The 25,608-nt window shown below is 42.8% G+C and overlaps 1 protein-coding gene across 2 annotated transcripts in view; it reads left to right on the forward strand.

Annotated features, from left to right (window-relative positions):
* LOC115205862 (NADPH--cytochrome P450 reductase) overlaps positions 1–25,608 on the forward strand; it is a 49,594-nt gene that overhangs the window by 9,679 nt on the left and 14,307 nt on the right. For both annotated transcript variants that reach the window (XM_029772248.1, XM_029772247.1), the window contains exons 2-3: positions 1,028–1,217; positions 25,201–25,249. In XM_029772248.1, the coding sequence (XP_029628108.1) occupies positions 1,036–1,217; positions 25,201–25,249 (231 nt within the window). In that variant the 5' untranslated portion in view covers positions 1,028–1,035. The remainder of the gene's footprint in view (positions 1–1,027; positions 1,218–25,200; positions 25,250–25,608) is intronic.

Below are 25,608 nucleotides of genomic sequence, written 5' to 3' on the forward strand. Positions count from 1 at the left end.
TAGAATAAGGCTGTAACGTAACAAAATGTGGAATAAGTGATCTGATAGTATTTCTGATTGGATTAACGCACCACCACTAATGAGCTGTGGAGCTTCCCAAAGTAATGTTTTCTTTACCTCAAACGGCAAGCAAAGCCTGTTTTTACATCCATTGAGGATGACAATAGTTCCTCAATGTGTTTTAATCTTTCCAGCTCTCTCCCTTTCAATAACTACTCAGCGTGAAAGGGAAAAATGTCATACTCTGATCCAGTGGAATTGTAAAAAAAGAAATCTACCTGATTTACTTCTTTATTGTACAAATAGCCTACAGACAGCTGTGTCTGGAGGGTCCAGAATATTTTATACAATGTTGCAAGTTGAGCTTCCAGCAGGACCCAAATTAATAGTAATAGACAGGCTACCCATGGCCTGTCTGCAAATGGTATTTATTTTCATCAGGATATTTTCTACCTGCAGGCTGCAATGTTTTTCTTTGTTGGTTTAATAGGATAGTTTTACATTGTTGGCAATATAAGTTCATTTCAGGTTTATCATTTTCATTTGGATAGAATTTCAATTAACCATGTGATAATGATTTTGAGATGACAACATTTATTCTAAGTTAAATTAAACTGTTCCATGAAAACCATAACTGGCATGCAGATCAGTAGAAATGGTAAGATAAATTGGCATTCCACAAGTTTTCCGATTCCTTGTGTAGCCGGCAACCTCAGAGTAATGGCAGAATCTGCGAAAGCCAGTAGGAGCGGGAGGAGAGTAGTTAGGGCGAATTAAATGTTTTCTTCTGTGTATCTTGATCTCTGCTCTTGAGTCATTTGTGTCTTATTTCATCACACAGTGCGTTTAGTTGTAGTTGACTTAATTAAAATATGTAGGGTGTGTCCTAATATTTGGAAAAATACACATTCTTTAGACCAATCGATTGGTCGAAAGAACAGACTACTTTCTGTGAACAGATCTATTTTTGTAGGGGACAGCCCTACTCGTGATCTTTAACCTCTGCCCTGTCTGGTTTCGCTGGCAGCCCTGTGTATGACAATGGCGGACGTGGAAGCAGAGAGCAGCACCCAGCCGGAGGCCATGGAGGAGGAGAATCCTCTGTTCAGTAACCTGGACCTCTTCCTCTTCACCCTCATCGCTGGTCTCATCATCTACTGGTTCATGTCCCGCAAGAAGGCCGAGCCCATCCCCGAGTTCAAGAAGCTCGACCAACCGTGAGTACTGCTCGTTGTTTGCTTAATGCACACCAGGCGCTTGCTGTACATCTCTCAACAAATAAGTCACAAGGGCCTAACCACAGAGTTAAAAAGGGCACGATTACAGTATTACTCATAGATTTAGGAATTAGAGTACTAGAATTGATATGAACTATATGATGGTCCAAAGATCAGCCATGTTGGGCAGGGAGTTAGTCAACCATGGTTTGCCAGTGCTGTGATAAGATAGTGTAAAACAATTAATGTGCAGTATTTATCTGCATTGTTTGTGTGTTAGCTAGCTAGCTAGCCAGCCAGAACTATTCTTCTAAAATTGTATCTGCCAATATGCCAACATTCCGTTCAAACGATGCAGTCAAACCCCAGCCATACACTGACGCAAATCAGTTGATGATAAGACTTTGACAATGAAATCACATTTTATTGGTTGCACATACATATTTAGCAGATATTGCGGGTGTAATGAAATGCTTGTGTACCTAGCTCCAACAGTGCAGTAACCAACACACGTAAAACGGCGCCTGAGCAGAAGGCAGACGTTTTACATGCCACCGATCGATAGTTTTTTTGTTCTTTTTCGTTTATCTGCATTGTTTAACTTATTTTTTTTAAAACTCATTTTGTACATCATGTTGCCGCTACCATCTCTTATGACCGAATATAACTTCTTGACATCAGGACTGCGATTACTCACCACCGACTGGCAGAATCCTTTTTCTTCTTTCACGACTCTGACAAGCCCGAGGCGGAGGATATACGGCTCCCTCAGGAACAGGGAGGCAATTGAATAAACCCCCACTAACCTCAATTCTGCTAGCAAACATTCAATCTTTGGACAATAAAATCGACAAGTTATGGGGAAGATTAAACTACCAACGGGACATTAAAACTAACATCTTATGCTTCACGGAGTCGTGGTCGAACGACGACAATATCAACATACAGCTGGCTGGTTATATGATGTACCAGCAGGATAGGACAGCGGCGTCTGGTAAGACAAGGGGTGGCGGACTGTGTATTTTTGTAAATAACAGCTGGTGCACTATATCTAAGGAAATCTCGAGCTATTGCTCACCTGATGTTGAGTAGATCATGAAAAGCTGTAGACCACACTACCTACCGAGAGAGTTCTCATCTGTATTCTTCGTAGCTGTTTACATACCACCTCAGTCAGAGGATGGCACTAAGATGGTATTGAATGAGCTGTATTCCGCCAAAAGCAAACAAGAAAACGCTCACCCAGAGACCAGTCGTGAAGCGTGCACGACAAGACCTATTCCCCCTCAAGAGACTGAAAAGATTTGGCATGGGTCCTCAGATCCTCAAAAGGTTCTACAGCTGCACCATCGAGAGCATGTTGACTGGTTGCATCACTCCCTGGTATGGCAATTGCTCGGACTCTGACCGCAAGGCACTACTGAGGGTAGTGCGAACAGCCCAGTACATCACTGGGGCCAAGCATCCTGCCATCCAGGATCTCTATACCAGGCGGTGTCAGAGGAAGGCCCTGAAATGTCAGACTCCAGCCACCTTAGTCATAGACTGTTCTCTCTACTACCGCACGGCAAGTGGTACCAGAGTGCCAAGTCAAGGTCTGAGGCGTCTAAACAGCTTCTACCCCCAAGCCATAAGACTCCTGAACATCCAGTCAAATGGCTACCAAGACTATTTGCATTGCCCCTCCCCTCTCCACACCACTGCCACGCTCTATTTATTATCTATGCATAGTCACTTTAACTCTACCTACATGTACATACTACCTCAACTAACCGGTGCCCCCGCACATTGACTCTATATAATTTGTTTTACTGCTGCTCTTTAATTACTTGTTACTTTTATCTCTTCTTATCCGTACTTTTTTTTTAAACTGCACTGTTGGTTTGGGGCTAGCAAGTAAGCATTTCACTAAGGTCATCACCTGTTGTATTCGGTGCATGTGACTAATACAATTTGATTTAAAAGAATGGAGTTAAGAAATGTTAGAACAAACAATGTCGGAGTCTGGGGTGTGTCTGTCATTTAGATAATAGTGCAAATAAAGAAACCCTGGAATGAGTAGGTGTCAACTTTTGACTGGTACTGTATGTAATGGGATGTATAGACAATACGGACTCGTGTGGCGGAGTTCCTTGATGATCTTGACCTTCCTGTTACACCGGGTGCTGTAGATGTCCTGGATAGCAGGCAGTGTGATGCGTTGGGCAGACCTCACCACCCTTTTGAGAGGCCTGTGGTTGCGTACGGTGCAGTTGCTGTATCAGGCGGTGATCCAGCACAACAGGATGCTCTCAATGATGCATCTGTAAAAGTTTGTGAGGGTCTTAGGGGCCGAGATGCGCTGTTGCGCCTTCACCACATTGTCTGTGTGGGTGGACCATTTCAGATTGTCAGTGACGTGTATGCCAAGGAACTTGAAGCTGTTCACCTTCTCTACTGTGGCCCTGTTTGGTGGATGGGGGCATGCTCCTGAAGTTCACGATCAGCTCCTTTGTTTTGTTGAGAGAGGTTATTTTCCTGGCACCACTCTGCCACGGCCTTCACCTCTTCCCTGTATGCTGTCTTATCGTTTTCAGGCCTACCACTGTTGTGTGGTCTGCAAACTTGATGATTGAGTTGGAGATGTGCATGGCCACGCAGTCATGGGTGAACAGGGAGTACACAGCTGAGCACACACCCTTGTGGGGCCCCTGTGTTGAGGATCAGCCAAGTGGAGGTGTTGCCTACCTTCACCACTTGGGGCGGCCCGTCCGGAGGTCCAGGACCAAGTTGCACAGGGCGTGGTTCAGAGACGCAGGGCCCCGAGCTTAATGATGAGCTTGGAGGGTACTATGGTGTTCAAGGCTGAGCTATTGTCAATGAACAGAATTCTTACATAGGTTATCCTCTTGTCCAGATGGGATAGGGCAGTGTGGAGTACGATTGTATCATCCGTGGATCTATTGGGGCGGTATGCGAATTGAAGTGTGTCTAGGGTGTTTGGTAAGGTGGAGGTGATATGATCCTTCACAAGCCTTTCAAAGCACTTAATGATGACAGAAGTGAGTGCTACGGGGCGATAGTCATTTAGTTCAGTTACCTTCGCTTTATTGGGTACAGGAACAATGGTGTACATCTTGAAACAAGTGGTGACAACAGGCTGGGATAGGGTGAGATTGAATATGCCCGTAAACACTCCAGCCAGCTGGTCTGCGCATGCTCTGAAGACGCGGCTAGGGATGCCATCTGGGCCGGCAACCTTGCGATGGTTAAATGTATTACTCGCGTCAGCCACGAAAACGAGAGCTCGCATTCCACGGGAGTGGTAGTGGCCTGCGTTAGCGGCACTGTTTCCCTTGAAGCAAGAGGTGTTTCACCTTGTCCAGGAGCTGGTTTTCCATTTATAATCTTTGATTTTCTGGAGTCCCTGCCACATACTTCTCATGTCTGAGCCTTTGAATTGCCACTCTACTTTGTCTCTGTACTGACGTTTTGCCTGTGATTGTCTTACGGATGGCATAACTGTACTGTTTGTACCATATTCCAGTCACCTTGCCGTGGTTAAATGCGCTGGTTCGTGCATTCACTTTTGCACGATTGCTGCCATCTTTCCACGGTTTTTGGTTGGAATAGGTTTTAATCATCACAGTGGGAACAACATCCCCTATACACTGTTGTAAATGTAACAAGTACTGATATTGTGTCATATAATAACATCCACAACTTTCCAAGAAAACAAAATTAGACATTTATGTTCTGTTTACATACTGTATATTTTAGAGCGCCGTTTCCCAAACACGGTCCTTTTTGCCCTAACACTACACAGCTGATTTCAAATGAAAGCTTGGCTATTTATACAAAGTTGGTATAAAACCTGTATAAATTGTTTTTATAATTATATGACAATTTAGGTTGACGATGATTCCATTACACAATTTCTGATACATCATATGCCTTTAATTTTCCTGCATTAGTAAAAGCAGGAAATGCGTCACCTATGCCAGTACCACAATTCATTCTAATTAGACTGGTTTTGGATTTCTCCCTGACCAAGATGGCTGCCATTTGTGTCCCATTTATGGAACATTTTTGAATATAATAGGATCTCTATGGTGTTAGGACTATGTTACTATTATCTCTATGGGCCCGACTAAATCCTAGTTTTCATCTGTTTATTGTTCCAGGGAACACTGTGCTTACTGTTACATTGGAGTTTAGGGTTGAAAGCACACAATGCTGCATCATGGTTTAGAGATCGGTTTACTAGGGCCGGGATGTTATCGCGATACTCATTAGTATCGTGGCAAGGAAACAACACGAAGCAGATTTATTTTCTTTAGGGAAAATAGCCCGAATTTTGGAAACAAACATGTTGTCATCCAGAGTCACATTTTCTTAATTTTCCAAGCTGTAGCACACTATTTTACTGACAGCAGGTATTTTAAAGGACTAATGGGTTTGTTCTGCTTGGTGTTTTCATTTTTGCCATGCCCCCCCAAAAAATCACAATACTGCTATCGTCAAAGACCTACAGTTTACAGTGCTGGTGTGTATTTTCTGAGGGAGGGGCTGTAATGTAGCTTAACATACCATAATGTGGATTTAAATACACGGTGCTGTAAACGGAGTCTATTTTTTTTTCATTGATTTTAAGCTGCTGTTTGGCAGTGTATTGTTACTGATGTTCACGAAAGAGGACATTAATCATTTCTGAATGTGTTCCTATACCTCAAGTTGAGCGTAGTCCATAATGTAAAATGAATGGAAGTTATTGGCAGTGCACCTATTACCTACATGTTCCAGCTGGGCCCAGTAGTGAATTTATGTATTTTTTTTCCCCTGGAGGAAAGCTACATGTGAGTAGCTTCCCCTGTGCTGCCCTACTTGCTCCCACCCTCCTCATCGCTTATATTATCAGTGTGGAGTCAGTGACTGAGGCTTGGCTGTCCTTTGCTCCCAGCTCAGTGCACTGCTCTTCCACCACAGGCTGGCTGGAGCCTGAGCCATTCCCCAGAGCAGCTGAGGCTGCCTTCCATTTGTTCTAATCAGTGGGGAAAAGCTGTCTATGAATAGGCCTGGCCTGCTCTCTCACTGGCCCAGGGCAGTGCTCAGTGAATGGAGACAGTGTTGCGAGGAGCGGAGGCAGACAACACAGCGAGGCGGCTCCTTTGACACTGCTGCTTGGTGTATGGGACATCATGAACATGTGTGAAAACAGGGGCTGGTTGGCAGGAGGCTAGGGCCCGGGGGAGAATTCCGGGAGCTGAACAGAGGGATTTTTTTTTTGTCGGGGTGGGGGCAGGGCAATAAAGTCTGACTAAATTGGTCACATATGCAACAAAATATTTTGACCATGAGTTTTATTTTGGGAGCACAGTGCTGTACTGTTGTTTCCGAGTGCCCTAGAGAAAAAAGTGAGTGTAGATTCGATAGCGTTATGGTTGCACCATAACGACAGCGAAAACATCTTGCTTCTAGCCCAACCAGGTCAAAAGATCTGACCTATTATTACCGACGCAACATTTTTATCTTCCTGTAGCGAATCGCCAGGACCACATTTTTACATTCATAAACCATGTCGTAGGCCGTACTAAAACTGCATCATTAAACCATTTGTTTACACTTTCATGTTACTTCATTGGCTAGCTAACAACCTGGTAAGTTTACCAGTATATCTAAACATTTTGGGTACAGAAGGGAAAGGGATTGCTTCTTCAGGAGATCAATGATCATATGAGTGACAGATCTCTTGCATGTCGTCACCACCAACCTGCATAAAGTGTACATTGTTCAATGTAATCAATCGGAAAATAGTGCAATTACACAATGTAGAAACCTAATTCCACAAATGATTTTGGAATTTCAATGACAGGTATTTGTATCAACATTTTAGCTTTTATAATAAACTGTCTTTACAGTGTAACATATTATTGTCTAGGGCACATGTGCTTCAAAAGCAGCTAGAATTCATATAGGCCCAAAATACATCAAAGTCAATTAAAAAAATATATTCTGGTGATCCTAAATTTCATGTGCTGCTCTTAACTTTTTTAAATTGGTGCTCCCAATTTTTATTTATAATATTTTAGAGCCCTGGGTGGGGGGGGTACAGGAAAGGAGAGGATAACTACAATATAACCCAGCCCCCTTTATTCTCCTTTAAAGACGTTCCGGTACTCTGGCGTCTAAGAAAGTTCCTGCTTTGGGTTGGATGATTCAATGTGTAATACATACATACATGCATGCATGCATGCATGCATACATACATGCATACATGCATGCATACATACATACATACTGTTTTACCTCAATTAGCCGCGACTTTTCTTTTAAGCTTTGCCCCACCATCCCCCCCCATGTGGGCCTGCCCCTAAGCAATTTGAGTTCTAGTCAATGCGCTTCAGCCCCTCGCGTTTGAGTGATGGTTAGCAAGAGGCCTGCCCAGCGTTATCCAATGAGATTGCAGAGCAGTCACAACTGCTCAGTGGAAAGCAGAGAGAGGGAGAACAATGACGACCTGCACATATTTTCACGTGACGTAGTATGCCATTTTTGGGACACTTTAGGCTCTTGAGTGCTACTTTCAGAACTACTGGCTAAAAAGTATACAAAAGTACTGGATAATCTCTTTTGAATGGGTATTCTGGGCACCTAACTGTGTTATGAATTGGGTGTCGCAATCTCTCCTGTACAAGTTGAGCAGCCTCTGTGTTTTTGGGCCCGAGCCAAAGTTCCCTGGAGAGCTAGTGAGAAAGGCGAGTTAAGCCCTCTCTGTGAGTCCTCCCAAAGGTGGAAAGTTGAGGCAAAGACAAGCAGACTTTTTTTCCCTGCTCTAGTTGTTTTTGTTTTCCCTTCACTTTCTTTCTTTTTGGGGGAGGCCATCTCTTATTTGCCTGGCTTCTCCACTTAATGAAGTAGGGTCTGTGCCACAAATGTAATCCTTTTATGATAGAGGTTGCTATAGCAATCACATTCCCCCTACTCCAGTGGTTGGGGGGCACTTAGTCAGACGGAGCTTCTCACCCTTGAATGGACCACAACTTGTGTGCCGTAGCTAGCTAACACCTTTCAGATTGGAGAGGAAAAGAGGTGGGGATGAGGAAGGCATGCGTTGAGGTTTTTAAGTTTCAATGTTCTCTGTGTGTGTGAGTGACGCTTCAGGGTTTTATGGGAAGTCTGTTTCCCACCATTGCCTCTTCTGTGCTTGCCAGACGTGGTTGGGGTGTGTGGACTGGTGTGTGTGTGAGAGAAGGATTAAGTGTGTGGTGTAGAGTACTCAGTGGAGAACAGACCTCTGCTCCTACCAGAGGCAGAGGACCAGCCAGAGTTCAGGCACAGCGGGTTGTTCTAGGTGTCTTTGGGCAGCTGTAGCTTGGATTGTGGACGGAGTGCTGCTGTGGTTCAAGCTGGTGTACACACTACTCAGCTCAATCTTGTTGTGGAATGTGTGGCAGCACCTCTTAGCTTGGAGTTTGACAGTGGTGTGGCTTCGCTGGTGGACACAGGGCCGAGTGCTATGGGCTGTGTGTTTTCCATGCCGGAGGATAGGAGCGCTGCCGCAGAAAGGTCAGTATGAAACTTCGTACTCCGAAATCTGGACTTCGGTGAGTTTCTTTCAAAGAAAGGCACAGGCATCGCATGTGAGCCAAGTCTACAGCTTGTGCTTTCATAGTTCAGCTTTCATTTTTTTAATGTCTTCTGAGAACCTCTGATCGCACCCTGGCACACAATGACGTGAACAGATTCTTCTCCATTCAATAATTTTGCGGTTAGATCAGTTGATAGAAGCTTAACTCTGTGGTGTGTTAAGTTTCTATGGGATGCCTTGGCTTGAGGACAAAAGTGTGTATCCCATTTCTATAGGCAACTCACACTGCTCTTAGTAGTTAATGCAATTCATATGCACTGTGTGGGGCCCCATTTCATGGATCCCACGTGTCTGACTGCTAGTAGGCCGACACCGTCATTCAAGATGGAGCTCCTCCACTGCAGATGATCAGACTGGATGTTGTTGCCCAAAAGAACTGGGTCCGCCCGAAGGAAGTTGACAGGCTTGGGTGCTGAGTCAGTCCTCAAAGTAGTGTGAGGATGCAGGCAGCATATTGTTTTCTATTGTATTAAGTCATTAATCACTATTTACGGCCCATTATCCCTTTGTCAGAAACTGCAGAGAAAAACCAGTGAAGGAGAGCTCACTGTCCTAGAGTTTAGGAGAGACTGCATGAAGGGTATGTCAAACATCCTAAAGAAAGTGCAGGACGAGCCCCCTGAAATACCCCACCGTAAAACATATGGCATGTTTGGACCACACTCATGTTCTCTGACCCAGACTGGTGTCAGGGAAGGATGAGCAGTCTTGTGCATACGTTTCTGCTAGACAAGCAGTTGTCAGGAGGTGTCTCTGCTGGTAGGAATAGTTTAATAGAATAGTTATTACCAAATGTATACACAATTATAACTTGTATAAGTGACAGAAGCCTGTCTGATGTAATATAATGATTAGTCAGTGATGGTGCCAGAGGGTAGGGCTGCCGTCTTATCGGCTCTCAACCAATCATGCTGTTTTATTTATTTTTTGCGTTCGTAACTTTTGTACATAATGTGGCTCCTACTGTCTCTTATGACCGAAAAGAGCTTCTGAACATCAGAACTGGGATCATTCACCTCAAATTGGACGAGGAGTTCTTCAATGAGTCAGACGCGAGGGATATACTGCAGACACCAGACCAGGCCCGATCGCTGTGATTCGCTAGAGAAGGAAACACAGATTTCGAGGCAAAAGATCAGGGTGCCTTGCGAGCATCAGGCGATGAGTGGCAAATCTGCCCTTGCCTTCCGTTCTGCTAGCTAACGTTCAATCGCTGGTTATACACTCTATCGGCAAGACAGAACAGTAGCCTCTGGTAAGACACGGGGCAGGGGCCTATGCATTTATGTAAACAGCTGGTGCACGATATCTAAGGAACTCAAGGTTTTGCTCGCCTGAGGTAGAATATCTCATGATAAGCTGTAGACCACACTATCTTCCTAGAGTTTATCTGTATTTTTCATCGCTGTCTACATTCCACCACAGAGTGAGGTTAAAACCGCACTAAATGAGCTGTCTTCCGCCATATGCAAACAGGAAAATGCTCATCCAGAGGCGGCGCTCCTAGTGGCTGGTGACCTTAAATGCAGGGAAACTTAAATCAGTTTTACCGAATTTCTATCAGCATGTTAAATGTGCAACCAGAGGGAAAAGAACTCTGGACCACCATTACTCCACACACAGAGATGCGTACAAAGCTCTCCATTGCCCTCCATTTGGCAAATCCGACCATAACTCTATTCTCCCGGTTCCTGCTTACAAGCAAAAATGAAAGCAGGAAGTACCAGTGACTCTGGGTATAAAAAAGTGGTCAGATGAAGCAGATGCTAAACAACAGGACTGTTTTGCTAGCACAGACTGGAATATGTTCCGGGATTCTTCCGATGGCATTGAGTACACCACATCAGTCACTAGCTTTATTAATAAGTGCATCGACGACGTCATCCCCACAGTGACTGTATGTACATACCCCAACCAGAAGCCATGGATTACAGACATTATTCGCACTGAGCTAAAGGGTAGAGCTGCCGCTTTCAAGGTGCGGGACTCTAACCCGGAAGCTTATAAGAAATCCCGCTATGCCCTCTGCCTGTTTGATGGTTTGTCAAAGCATCAATACAGGACTAAGATCAAGTCTTACTACACTGGCTCTGACGCTCGTCTGATGTGGCAGGGCTTGCAAACTATTAGACTACAAAGGGAAGCACAGCCGAGAGCTGCCCAGTGACACGAGCCTACCAGACGAGCTAAATTACTTCTATGCTTGCTTCGAGGCAAGTAACACTGAAACATGCATGAGAGCATCAGCTGTTCCAGACAACTGTGTGATCACGCTCTCCGCAGCCAATGTGAGGAACGTTCACCAAGGCCACTGGGCCAGACAGATTACCAGGACGTATACTCTGTGCATGCGCTTACCAACTAGCAAGTGTCTTCACTGACATTTTCAACCTCTCCCTATCCGAGTCTGTAATACCAACATGTTTCAAGCAGACCCCCATAGTGTTCTTGGGCACAGGGACTAAGGTAACCTGCCTAAATGACTACCGACTCGTAGCACTTACGTCTGTTGCCATAAAATGCTTTGAAAGGCTGGTCATGGTTCACATCAACACCATTATCCCAGAAACCCTAGACCCACTCCAATTTGCATACTGCCCCAACAGATCCACAGATGATGCAATATCTTGCATTCCACACAGCCCTTTCCCATCTGGACAAAAGGAACACCTACGTGAGAATGCTATTCATTGACTACAGCTCAGCGTTCAACAACATAGTGCCCTCAAAGCTCATCACTAAGCTAAGGACCATGGGACTAAACAACTCCCTCTGCAACTGGATTGTAGACTTCCTGACGGGTCACCACCAGGTGGTAAGGGTAGGTAACAACACATACGCCACGCTGATCCTCAACACGGGAGCCCCTCAGGGGTGCGTGATCAGTCCCCTCCTGTTCTCACTGTTCACTCATGACTGCATGGCCAGGCACGACTCCAACACCATTAAGTTTGCTGATGACACAGTGGTAGGCCTGATCACCGACAATGAGACAGCCTATAGGGAGGAGGTCAGAGACCTGACCATGTGGTGCATGGACAACAACCTCTCCCTCAATGTGATCAAGACTAAGGAGATGATTGTGGACTACAGGAAAAGGAGGACCGAGCACGCCCCCGTTCTTGTCGACGGGGCTGTAGTGGAGTAGGTTGAGAGCTTCAAGTTCCTTGGTGTCCACATCACCAACAAACTAACATGGTCCAAGCACACCAAGACAGTCGTGAAGAGGGCACAACAAAACCTATTCCCTCTCAGATCCTCAAAAGGTTCTACAGCTGCACCATCGAGAGCATCCTGACTGGTTGCATCACTGCTTGGTATGGCAACTGCTTAGCCTCTGACCGCAAGGCACTACAGAGGGTAGTGCGTACAGCCCAGTACATCACCGGGGTCAAGCTTCCTGCCATCCAGGACCTCGACCCAGACCATGGCTTCCCAGACTATTTGCACCCCCCCCACCCCACTGCTGCTATTCTGTTATTATCTATGCATAGCCACTTTAATAACCCTACCTGCATGTACATAATTACCTCGACACCGGTGCCCCTGCACATTGACTCTGTACCGGTATCCCATGTATATAGCCTCGCTATTGTTATTTACTGCTGCTCTTTAATTATTTGTTTTTCTTATCTCTTTTTTTTGTATTTTCTTTACTGCATTGTTGATTAAGGGTTTTTAAGTATTTCACTAAGGTCTACACCTGTTGTATTTGGCGCATGTGACAAATTTGATTTGAATAATTATTTTCACTTTTCCTTTCATCTATTTTGTTACAGGTGATGTGATTACCCAACAGTTTGGGAACTTCCTGTCCCTTGAGGTCAAAAGTGAGCACTCCTCTCTTTCTGGCCCATAGAGACTAGGCTGGATGTGTTCTTGCATTGTTTCCTCAGCCAATCTAACCCTGAGCTTTGGGGTTTCTGTAAGAAGCTTCTTATTTTGTCCCATGGCAGGCGACTGTCGAGAGGCTTCTCCATCAACAAGGTGTAACAACCTGTAACATCAAATGTATTTATATAGCCCTTCGTACATCAGCTGAAATCTCAAAGTGCTGTACAGAAACCCAGCCTAAAACCCCAAACGGGTGAATGCACCAATTTGTAAGTCGCACTGGATAAGAGCGTCTGCTAAATGACTTAAATGTAAATGTAAATGCATGTGAAAGAGGCACGGTGGCTAGGAAAAACTCCTTAGGAAAAACTCCCTAGAAAGGCAAAAAACCTAGGAAGAAACCTAGAGAGGAACCAGGCTATGAGGGGTGGCCAGTCCTCTTTTGGCTGTGCCGGGTGGATATTATAACAGAACATGGTCAAGATGTTAAAATGTTCATAAATGACCAGCATGGTCAAACATGGTCAACATGCAGGAGAGTACAGTCATCGCCCAGAGACCGGTGTGTGATTGTGGGGGGGTGTCAAGGTCCCTCTCACCAAGGAGCTGCTGACCTGGATCAGCAAGGTCAAAATACAGAGCACACCTGGACCAGGAGTAAAGGAAAAGGGAAAGTGCTGTGCAAGGGCAGAAGAGAAAAGCTGCAGAGGATCACATAGATGTTCTGAAAAAAATGTACTCTGCTGACAGCCTGGAGAAGGATGCAGACAAATTTGCAGAGCAAGCAGAGGGCAAATCCGACACCTTGATGGCGCAGCTCATCACCAAGTCCAACACCCTCAGGAGCAGATGTAAGGAGAAAATTATGTGAATTAAAACCAGTCAAGGCAGAGTTGGAGAGTAATGCCACAGAACAGACACATGCCATGATGAAATAGAGAAAGAGGAGAGCAAGTCAGAGACCCTATTTAATTTTTTTTCTCTCTCCATTGTGAGCATAGTTGAAATGAGTTGTCCCAGGTCTGGTAGGTAGTGGATTGGCACCAGCAATTTTTTTGTTTATATGCAACCCTGTACATGAAATGTTTCCTTTTTAATTAACACATTTGGACATGATGTCCCTAACCCTAAGTAATTGGTGTCCTTCAGTACTTTTTGCAGAGTTTTGTTGTTGTTGTGAAATTGGTCTTAAATTGCATTCCAAGTGGCATTAAAGGTCTTAAGTTTTTTAAATTGAACTTGCTGAATCCTGCAGATACCCGCCAGACCCACGAACACACGGCCCCGTCTCCTGCGCCCGCATCACTTTACGCCATATGGCCTAAAACTGCACCGTTTTCTTTTCTCTCCGTAGCCCACGCACTTTCAATATTTAAATAATTAGAATTTTCCATTGTGTTAATGATGGTGGATTGATTGCTTTCCAAGTTTTTAGTATACGTTTTTTCAAGATGAGTGGTAAAAGAATCGTCCAACCCATCGGGTATCTCACTACACCCCCATATGCCATGTCTTGAAAAATACACACAGATGGATTAAAAGTAAGTTTACATTGTACACTGCATTGTAAACTAACTTGCCTAGTTAAATAAAGGTTAAATAAAAAATGTAATGCTTCTGGGCAGCCAACTTTATAGCTCCGCTCACAATTTACGTATATACCATTCCCAGAAAGCATGGATTATTTAGTCGTTATTAGTTTTACACTTAAGACATTACTCTGCTGTTGTGCTCTAGAATGTTTGCATCTTGTCTCTTGTGTAACAAATTCTATACATTTAGCTTATACTGGATTAAGCGTAAAATTTACTTAACTGTAACTTCATTAGTTATGATCCAACTTTCCCTCCTTGTGCCAACATTAGTTCTTTTTAGGTCTTGGTTCCAATAGTTTATAGTAAAAAAAAATCTAAGATTGTCAGTTGAATACACAAAACCTTGTTGAGAGCATATCATATGAAAGTCCGTTTCTGGCACAAATAAGGTTGCTCAAATGTCAAGAATTTCAAATCAACATTTTGTGATGTAACCTTAAATTGTATGTATTTGAAACTTCAGTCCAAAATGTATTTTGTATTCTGTCATGGAAATAAATACATTTCCTGTTACCAAGTCATGAAACATTATTTTGTTGAAATATAATTTGATCTGAGAAATTGAGCTAATTGATTGTGTCCAAATTGGCATTTTTTTTAAATTTAAAGTGTCTTTGCTGGTAGGAATAGTTTGGACCAAACTTCTTGCTACCAATGAGTAAGGTTTGATTTTTTTTTTTTTATTACATTGTTTTTAACAAAAGCCACCCACGGACCCCCAATGCCAATCCCAACTCTAGAACCAGTATAAATTCTCTGTTTGACAATTAGTATGAAGCTGTGGCTTGGAGTATTGCTTTCCCTTACTATGTAAAGTATTTCCTGTGAATCTGGTCAAGTTTTTAGTTGAGACTAGTAGTTGAAGTCGCTTGCATCGCTCACCATAAAGTAGTGTGAAAGTACCAGCTTTTGACCACTAGATGCCGCTCTTCCTGCTATACTGCCAGACTATTTGATCCATTTTGCTGGTCTCTTGTGTTTATTAAATAGATCTCATTTCCTTTGCAACTTTGGGGAGAAAACCAATAGATTTGGCTCATTATGAAAATAAATTGTGTGGTCAACCTCACAATTCAAGCCAGCCCTCTGTGAAAGCCTCCAATCCCTCACCCTCCAATCCAACAGGTCCCAGACGTGCTCAATGGGATTGAGATCCGGGCTCTTCACTGGCCATGGCAGAACACTGACATTCCTGTCCTGCAGGAAATCATGCACAGAACGAGCAGTATGGCTGGTGGCATTGTCATGCTGGAGGGTCATGTCAGGATGAGCCTGCAGGAAGGGTACCATGTGAGGGAGGAGGATGTCTTCCCTGTAACGTACAGTGTTGAGATTGAGCTTGTTGTCATCGCAGGCAGTCTGACGCCGTGGCACCCCCAGACCATGACGGACCCTCCACCTCCAAATCGATCCTGCTCCCGAGTACAGGCCTCGGTGTAACGCTCATTCCTTCAACGATAAATGCAAATCGGACCATAACCCCTTGTGAGACAAAACCACGACTCGTCAGTGAAGAGCACTTTTTGACAGTCCTGTCTGGTCCAGCGACGGTGGGTTTGTGCCCATAGGCGACGTTGTTGCCGGTGATGTCTGGTGAGGACCTGCCTTACAACAGGCCTACAAGCCCTCAGTCCAGCCTCTCTCAGCCTATTGCAGACAGTCTGAGCACTGATGGAGGGATTCTGCATTCCTGGTGTAACTCGGGCAGTTGTTGTTGCCATCCTGTACCTGTCCCGCAGGTGTGATGTTCGGATGTACCGATCCTGTGCAGGTGTTAAACGTGGTCTGCCACTGCGAGGACGATCAGCTGTCCGTCCTGTCTCCCTGTAGCGCTGTCTTAGGCGTCTCACAGTATGGACATTGCAATTTATTGCCCTGGCCACATCTGCAGTCCTCATTCCTCCTTGCAGCATGCCTAAGGCACGTTCACGCAGATGAGCAGGGACCCTGGGTGTTTTTCAGAGTCAGTAGAAAGGCCTCTTTAATATCCTAAGTTTTCATAACTGTGACCTTAATTGCCTACCGTCTGTAAGCTGTTAGTGTCTTAACGACCGTTCCACAGGTGCATGTTAATTGTTTATGGTTCATTGAACAAGCATGGGAAACAGTGTTTAAACCCTTTACAATGAAGATCTGTATAGTTATTTTGATTTTTACGAATTATCTTTGAAAGACAAGGTCCTGAAAAGGGATGTTTCTTTTTTTGCTGAGTTTATGTATTAAGATTAGTGGCATTTACCATTTAACCCAACTATGGCTGACCCCAATTAGTCGACTGGTCAATTATTTGGTCCTAAGGCTGTTGGTCAAGCGAGATTGTTTTAGTCGAGCAGTAACAAATATACAGCTTTGGTAAACTGATAATTTTGCAGTGGTCTCAATTTTTTTCTGGTTTTACTATTTATAGGTACAGTTGAAGTCGGAAGTTTACATACATACACCTTAGCCAAATACATTTAAACTCAGTTTTTCACAATTCCTGACATTTAATCCTAGTAAAAATGCCCTGTCTTAGGTCAGTTAAGATCACCACTTTATTTTAAGAATGTGAAATGTCAGAATAATAGTAGAGGGGTTTATTTCAGCTTTTATTTCTTTCATCACATTCCCAGTGGGTCAGAAGTTTACATACACTCAATTAGTATTTGGTAGCATTGCCTTTAATTTGTTTAACTTGGGTCAAACATTTCGGGTAGCCTTCCACAAGCTTCCCACAATAAGTTGGGTGAATTTTGGCCCGTTCCTCCTGACAGAGCTGGTGTAACTGAGTCAGGTTTGTAGGCCTCCTTGCTCGCACACGCTTTTTCAGTTCTGCCCACACATTTTCTACATGATTGGGGTCAGGGCTTTGTGATGGCCACTCCAATACCTTGACTTTGTTGTCCTTAAGCCATTTTGCCACAACTTTGGAAGTATGCTTGGGGTCATTGTCCATTTGGAAGACCCATTTATGACCAAGCTTTAACTTCCTGACTGATGTCTTGATGTTGCTTCAATATATCCACATAATTTTCCGTCCTCATGATGCCATCTATTTTGTGAAGTGCACCAGTCCCTCCTGCAGCAAAGCACCCCCACTACATGATGCTGCCACCCCCGTGCTTCACGGTTGGGATGGTGTTCTTTGGCATGCAAGCCTCCCCCTTTTTCCTCCAAACATCACAATGGTCATTATGGCCAAACAGTTCTATTTTTGTTTCATCAGAGAACATTTCTCCAAAAAGTACGATCTTTGTCCCTGTGTGCAGTAGCAAACTGTAGTCTGGCTTTTTTATGACGGTTTTGGAGCAGTGGCTTCTTCCTTGCCGAGCGGCCTTTCAGGTTATGTCAATATAGGACTTGTTTTACTGTGGCTATATATACTTTTGTACCTGTTTTCTCCAGCATCTTCACAAGGTCCTTTGCTGCTGTTCTGGGATTGATTTACACTTTCTGCACCAAAGTACGTTCATCGCCAGACAGAACACGTCTCCTTCCTGAGCGTTATGACGGCTGCGTGGTCCCATGGTGTTTATACTTGCATACTATTGTTTGTACAGATGAGGGTGGTGCCTTCAGGCGTTTGGAAATTGCTCCCAAGGATGAACCAGACTTGTGGAGGTAGACAAAAAAAAAATTCTGATGTCTTGGCAGATATCTTTTGATTTTCCCATGATGTCAAGCAAAGAGGCACTGAGTTTGAAGGTAGGCCTTGAAATGCATCCACAGGTACACCTCCAATTGACTCAAATGATGTCAATTAGCCTATCAGAAGCTTCTAAAGCTATCACATTTTCTGGAACTTTCCCAGCTGTTTAAAGGCACAGTCAACTTAGTGTAGGTAAACTTCTGACCCATTAGAATTGTGATACCGTGAAATAATCTGTATGTAAACAATTGTTGGAAAAATACTTCTGTCATGCACAAAGTAGATGTCCTAACCGACTTGCCAAAACAACAAGAAATTTGTAGTGGTTGAAAAAGGAGTTTTAATGACTCCAACCTAAGTGTATGTAAACTTCTGACTTCAACTGTATGTGTTTGGGTAAAATGAACATTTTTGTTTTATTCTATAAACTACTGACAACATTTCTCCCAAATCTCCCCCCCCCCCCCCCCCCCAAAATAGTCATTTAGAGCATTTATTTGCAGAAAATGACAACTGGTCAAAATAACAAAAACGATGCAGTGTTGTCAGACATTGAATAATGCAAATACAATAAGTTCATATTCATTTTTAAACAACACAATACTAATGTTTTAACTTAGGAAGCGTTCAGAAATCAATATTTGGAATAACCCTGATTTTCAATCACAGCTTTCATGCGTCTTGGCATGCTCTCCACCAGTCTTTCACATTGATGTTGGGTGACTTTATGCCACACCTGGCGCAAATATTCAAGCAGCTCGGCTTTGTTTGGTGGCTCTTGACCATCCATCTTCCTCTTGATCACATTCCAGAGGTTTTCATTGGGGTTCAGGTCAGGAGATTGGGCTGGCCATGACAGGGCCTTGAACTGGTGGTCCTTCATCCACACCTTGATGAACCTGTCTGTGGAGCATTGGAGCATTGTCCTGCTGGAAAAACCAATCCTCAGAGTTGGGGAACATTGTCAGAGCTGAAGGAAGAACGTTTTCTTCCAGGACAACCTTGTACATGGCTTGATTCATGCGTCCTTCACGAAGACAAACCTGCCCATTCTATCCTTGCTTGAAGCATCCCCCAGATCATCACCGATCCTCCACCAAATTTCACAGTGGGTGCGAGACCTGGAGAGGCCTACAAGCCACAGTGTCTTGCACCCACTGTGAAATTTGGTGGATGATCTGGGGGTGCTTAAGTGCTTAAGCAAGGCTGGAATTGACAGATTTATTTTGTGAAGAACGCATGAATCAAGCCACGTACAAGGTTGTCCTGGAAGACCCTGTCATGGCCAGCCCAATCTGTATAGCTCTGCATTTACATGATTGTTTGACTGTAGGTGGGGATGGTGCATCCTGTATAAACACACACTCACTTCCTTGACAACAGCTCTGCACTGCTCCGTGAAGCGCAAGAAGTATGAATCCCCTGATTTCTGCTGAGGCCATATCACCGTAAATGCGCTGCATTGCCAATGCAGATGTCGGATTGACTATGCGCCAAGATGCACAATGCACGCTCTCTCCTGCCAATTTGTGCACATTCATTGTTTCCTAACTTCATTGTGTGAATTGTTTGCGTTTTGATTGTTAGTGTATATCAATTCCTCATTACATATATCACCAATAGTACATTTAACGTTAATTCCCTATAATCTCTAATCTACAATGTTTGTTACTTTGGTTACGGTAGTTTCTGTTAATGCATTCAATATTATTCCAGTCTTTCCGTTCTCATTGTCGGAGTGGACACATTGTTTGCAGAGTACACAACCTATGCTACACTTGTGAATGTTGAGTAACGACATACACGCATAGAAGTAGGCCTATAGGCTACCTGACCTTCGCGCAAATGTAGGCATATTAACATGCCCATCTGGGGATCTGATTAGTATTTCTAATTGGCTTAACGCACCACCACTAATAACCTGTGGAGCTTCTCAAAGCAAACAGTCTGTTTTTACATCCTTTGACAATTACAATAGTTCCTCAGTGTATTTGAAAATCTTTCGCACTCACTCCCTTTCGATAACCACTTAGCATGAAAGGGAATAATGTCCTGCTCTGATCCAGTGGAAACATGATAAAATATGCCTACCTGATTACTTCTTATCAGCGCTTGACTTGGACTGGAATCATTTCTGGTACTCATTTTGGGTGTTGATACTGTTTATATTTAGGTGCAGGAGCTCCACAATACTTTTGGGATAATATTCTGTAAGCGGAACAGGAGCTCAAGCAGTAGAACATTTTAGGTGCTGGTACTCCGCTCTGGTGAGCTCCTGCCCAAGTCAAGCACTACTTCTTATCTCTTGCGCAAATAGCCTACAGCTGTGTCTGTCCCGAGCTCACTGGGGCGGAATATTTTGACCAATGTTGCAAGTTTGCCAGAGCAAGTTCGTTGCAGACAGGCCATATGTAGTCAGTGATTTATTGGATATTTATTTTTATTTAGATTTGGATAGAATTTTGATAAACCACATGACAACGATTTTGAGAAGACAATTATTATACATTTAAATTAAACTGTTTCACGAAAATGTGCATATGAAAACTATAACTGGCATGCCGATCAGTAGAAATTGGCATTCCGCATGAGAAAGGTTGCAGCCGACTCGTGTAGCCTATTACCGGTAACTTCAGGGGAGTAATGGCAGAATCTACGAAAGCCAGCAAGAGCGGGAGTAGAATAGTTGGGCAAGGTAATTTTTCTATTTTTTTTCCTCCTGGTTATCTAGAGCTCTTGCGCCCTCTTAAGGAATTTTTCTTATTTCATCAAACCATAAGCTTAAAGCATCAGACAGGCTCAGTGGATGTAGTTGATTTGATTAAAACACATAGGGTGTGTCTCTATATGGAAAAATACATTTAGTCGGGGACAGCCCAAAACCCAACCCAGTAATAAAAACTCCACTTTGTCTATGAAAGCCAATGGAAGCTCATCATAACACACCCCTTCTTGCATGTGTCTCTTGGGGTCAATCTTCTCCAGGTGAACCAAGGGCTTGAGCTGCTCAGCGACGCTGCGCATGTCTTTGCAGAACACTATACAGTGTGTGTTTGGGACTTTTACCATTGAAGACCATTGAAACCATCGTCTAACAGTAACTAATCCATGCCTGTTTCCTGGACACCGATTAAGCGTAAAAGGACCAACTGAATTGCTTTCATGGTGGAATGGTTTGAATTGTGAGGATGACCACACTATTTATTTTCATCATGAGCTAAATCTATTGGTTTTCTACCCAAAGTTGCAAAGTAAATGTTGTAATCTACAGTGCATTCGGAAAGTATTCAGACTCCTTAACTTTTTCCACATTTTGTTACGTTAGTCTTATTCTAAAATTTAAATTAATGTTTTTCCTCAATCTACACACAGTAACCCATAATGACGAAGCGAAAACAGGTTTTTAGAAATGTTTACAAATGAATTACAAATAAAGAACTAAAATATTACATTTACATATACATAAGTATTCAGACCCTTTATGAGACTTGAAATTGAGCTCAGGTGCATCCTGTTTCCATTGATCATCCTTGATGTTTCTACAACTTGATTGGAGTCCACCTGTGGTAAATTCAGTTGATTGGACATGATTTGGAAAGGCACGCACCTGTCTATATAAGGTCCCACAGTTGACAGTCAAGCCATGAGATCGAAGGAATTGTCCGTAGAGCTCCGAGACAAGAATGTGTCGAGGCACAGATCCAAAACATGTCTGCAGCATTGAAGGTCCCCAAGAACACAGTGGCCCCCAATCATTCATTAAAGGAAGAAGTTTGGAACCACCAAGACTCTTCCTAGAGCTGGCCGCCCAGCCAAACTGAGCAATTGAGGGAAGAAGGGCCTTAGTCCGGTGGTGGGTGGTGACAAGAACCCAATGGTCACACTGACAGTTCCTCTGTGGAGATGGGAGAACCTATTATAACACCTCAATGGAAAGATGTGAGGAACACGAACACGATGGATTTCTCCGTTTTGCTCTACGGCTCCCACAAACATCGGGACTCGTCTGAAGTCGGGACATCTGATCTGCCAACTTCTGTCTGAACGGTTTGTGCTAATATGACCCCTCTGTGGAAAGATGAGTCTTTCACAAACATGTACATGTTGGTTTTCTCTAGGATGACCACAAGCCTCACAAGGCCAGTCTGAATGTAGCTGGTTAACATTTTTTTAATTTTATTATTGTAAGTATATATGGAGTTAGTGTTGTGCCTAAAATAAGGGGTTAAATGCAACAAAAACATATATAGTTTCCTAATCTTATATATCAGATATAGGACAGTCCTTAATCTGAAGTGCCTATCTGTTTATCCATGTTTGAAGCTGTTATTCAATGCGTTTCTATGGGCTAATAGCAATATCAAAATGATTGTTTGATACCTTAAGGGGTCCTAAAACTCAAAATCAAATCAAATAGCTAAATGATCATTGGTTTGACCATCACAAAACAATTCCATATGTTAGCTTCGGCCGGCTGAAGCTAATAATTTAGCTAAATCTTCCCAACTGCGAACACACACACACGGGACGGCCACATCAAACCCGAAACCAACTCACATTTGAGTTCAGTCATGGCCACTAGCATTTCTTAATGAACCACATCTAAAACGAGGCCAGTCTAAAGTGCAGTTGTCCTTTTACACTTTGTCATATGGTACAAAATGGGGTAGCGCTCACATCTTTATGTATTTGCAAGTTGTCAGCTTCACACCATCTTTACTCAAATGTGAATACAAAAGGAAATATGCATGGTGGACCTTCTCATATAGTCAAAATGTTGGAGTATGGACACTTTGAAGGTTAATCCTTGACATTAAATGTCAATTTACATTTTTGAGTCTTCAAAAAATTTGCCATGTAGGAAAGATTCAAGACCGAAAGCGACCCTTTTGAGCTAAAAGGTTGTTTTGCAAGCTTGCGTGCCTGTCATACTTCACTGAAAGTTACTCACCCTAGCCTGACAGTAACACTTGAGTAAATTGGAAAGGAAATGAAGAAATAGAGAAACACAATTCTGTGAGTCATGTTACAGCCAGGGATATTTACGCAGCAGAAAGTGTGATGATGATGCAAAATGCATCATCTGATGAAAAAAAAACATCACACTATCCATTTTTATTGAAAGTGCTCTGTTTTGAAAACTTAACTGCTGACATGCACACTTTTTGGGGGGACTATATCAACAGGGGACTAATTAACAAAATACTCATGTTTTTTGAGTAAAATATCCTTTTAAAAGAATGCTAGGACAGGGAGGACGCTGTATTAGACCCTGTGTTACATCATTGGCCTTGCCAAACACCTTACCCTGCTTAACCTCTACATTACTCTGTGTTTACTTAAGAGAGAGAGGACATCAGTCAACTCTAGGTTTTTGGGCATATTCACGTTGAAGAGTTGTAGCAGAGGGACCATGACGAGATTTACATTTTCATAAAATGTACATAACCTTTTAAATTTACATTAGCAATGTAACGTTATGTGCCGAGAGAGGGTTCGGGGGCAATGAACGGTTTTGCTCTGCAGCTTAAATTTACGGTAAATATCCCTGTATAGCCGCTAGCCAGTAAAGCATGCTTAACAAACTATTCAACTATGCAAGCAACTTTTCATCTTAACTATATTGCACTCTTGAATAATGCAACAATTCACACGCATGTGCAGACAGGGTTTATTTTCACGTCTGTACACTCATTACATTTTAGCTTCAATACATAAGCACAGTTACTAAAGCTAACATGCATCATTAAGTAACGTTAGCCTATAAAAAATGTATGATTACCCTCTCATACGAATAGAAAAGTAGAGTAGGCCTACCTTACAAAATTAGAACAAACCAGGCTTTATTTTATCAATATAATGCAAATCATTACATGTGGTAAAAGCTAATTGTGTGGGTAATTCACTGGGGAGTTGAGAATAGCTGTTTTACTTGGCTCAGTGCAGCCAGCCAAGAACCATTGACAGTTTTATTTTATTTTTTAAAGCTACGCCTACAATTTCAGAATGTAACAGGCTGTTACTGCAATTTCAGGTAAAAACTCAAAATATTAGGAATATGTCTATACATTTCAGCTGTTTCAAAAACACTGCTCTGCTATTACGATGTTTATTGTAGGAGTGTTGGACTCAGCGAGACAATTTTTTAACACTGCCTTGCTTGGAGGGGGGCAACTGTGGGGCCAGTGACATGTGCTTCCTCCAGAAGTAGCGGTCGAGAGGTGACAAGTTAACAAGTTTACATTACAGTAAAAGGTCTAGCCGAGGGTATTTTCTCAATTTCTAGGCAATCTCTCGTAGTGAGAATAGGCTCTTAAAACCTCTTAAGGATCCCCTTTTTTTCAATTTTCGCCTAAAATGACATACCCAAATCTAACTGCCTGTAGCTCAGGACCTGAAGCAAGGATATGCATATTCTTGATACCATTTGAAAGGAAACACTTTGAATTTTATGTAAATGTGAAGTTAATGTAGGAGAATAACACATTAGATCTGGTAAAAGTTAATACAAAGAAAAAAAAAATGTTTGTACCATCTTTGAAATGCAAGAGAAAGGCCATAATGTATTATTCCAGCCCAGGTGCAATTTAGATGTTGGCCACTAGATGGCAGCAGTGTATGTGCAAAGTTTTAGACTGATCCAATGAACCATTGCATTTCTGTTCAACATTTTGTGTGAAGACTGCCCAAGTGCCAATCACTTTTCAAGTTCATAACTGTGCACTCAAACAATAGCATGGTATTCTTTCACTGTAATAACTGCACTGTCCAATGTACAGTAGCTAACTTAAATTCTTGTTAATCTAACTGCCAATATCAGATTTGTCTATGTCCTGGGAGATGTTCTTGTTACTTACAACCTCATGCTAATCGCATTAGCGCACATTAGCTCAACCGTCCTGGGGGTGGGACACCGATCTGTGGAGATCCTTAAAAGGTTTTAAACGAGCCTGCCGTTCTTTTAGTCAACTCCTCTTTTGTTGTTCACTGTCATACCAAGCAATGTTGGCTAAAACACAAACGGATCTGGCAATGAGGCTCTAGGAAAATTTGAAGGTCCTCCAATGACATGCTTGTAACATTCCCATTATTGTGCATAGTGTGATGATAAACCATTAGTGTAAAAAGTGACCATTTGGTCCCTGTACTAGGCATGTGTGCTTTTCTTGCTTGTGAAAATTATCATTGATTTTCTGTGTTTTATGTCCCAGCAGATAGTGGTGAAAGAATAATTGTTCAGTGCAGGATTTTCTTTACAGACTTTGGAAGTGCATAATATTTATCTCCTTTTTCTTTCAGAGCACCTTCTACTCGAGAGACTAGTTTTATTGAAAAGATGAAGAAAACAGTGAGTGTTTTTCTATTTCAGTATTTTGGGTGTGGAAAGGATAATGGTCTAGCTACTAAACTGACTTTACTGTGGATCCTCTGGACTCCTCAGTCCAGACTTGGGTTCAAATACTATTTAAAATCATTTGAAATATTTTCTGGGCTTGATTGAGCTTGTCTGGTACAATAAAACCAATAGAATATTTAAAAAGGTGAAAACCCTGCCCATCTGGCAATCCAGGAAGAAAAGAGCAAATGCTAAAAGTGTTTGAAAGATTTGAAATAGTATTTGAACATTTTGTCTGTGCAGTACTAGCTGACCTTGAGAAATGTATATAGTTGATTTGGCTGCAAAGTCCCCAGATATCAGAAGGTGAA

Source organism: Salmo trutta, chromosome 13, assembly GCF_901001165.1.
Source record: "Salmo trutta chromosome 13, fSalTru1.1, whole genome shotgun sequence".
In the NCBI taxonomy this organism is placed as follows: domain Eukaryota; kingdom Metazoa; phylum Chordata; class Actinopteri; order Salmoniformes; family Salmonidae; genus Salmo; species Salmo trutta.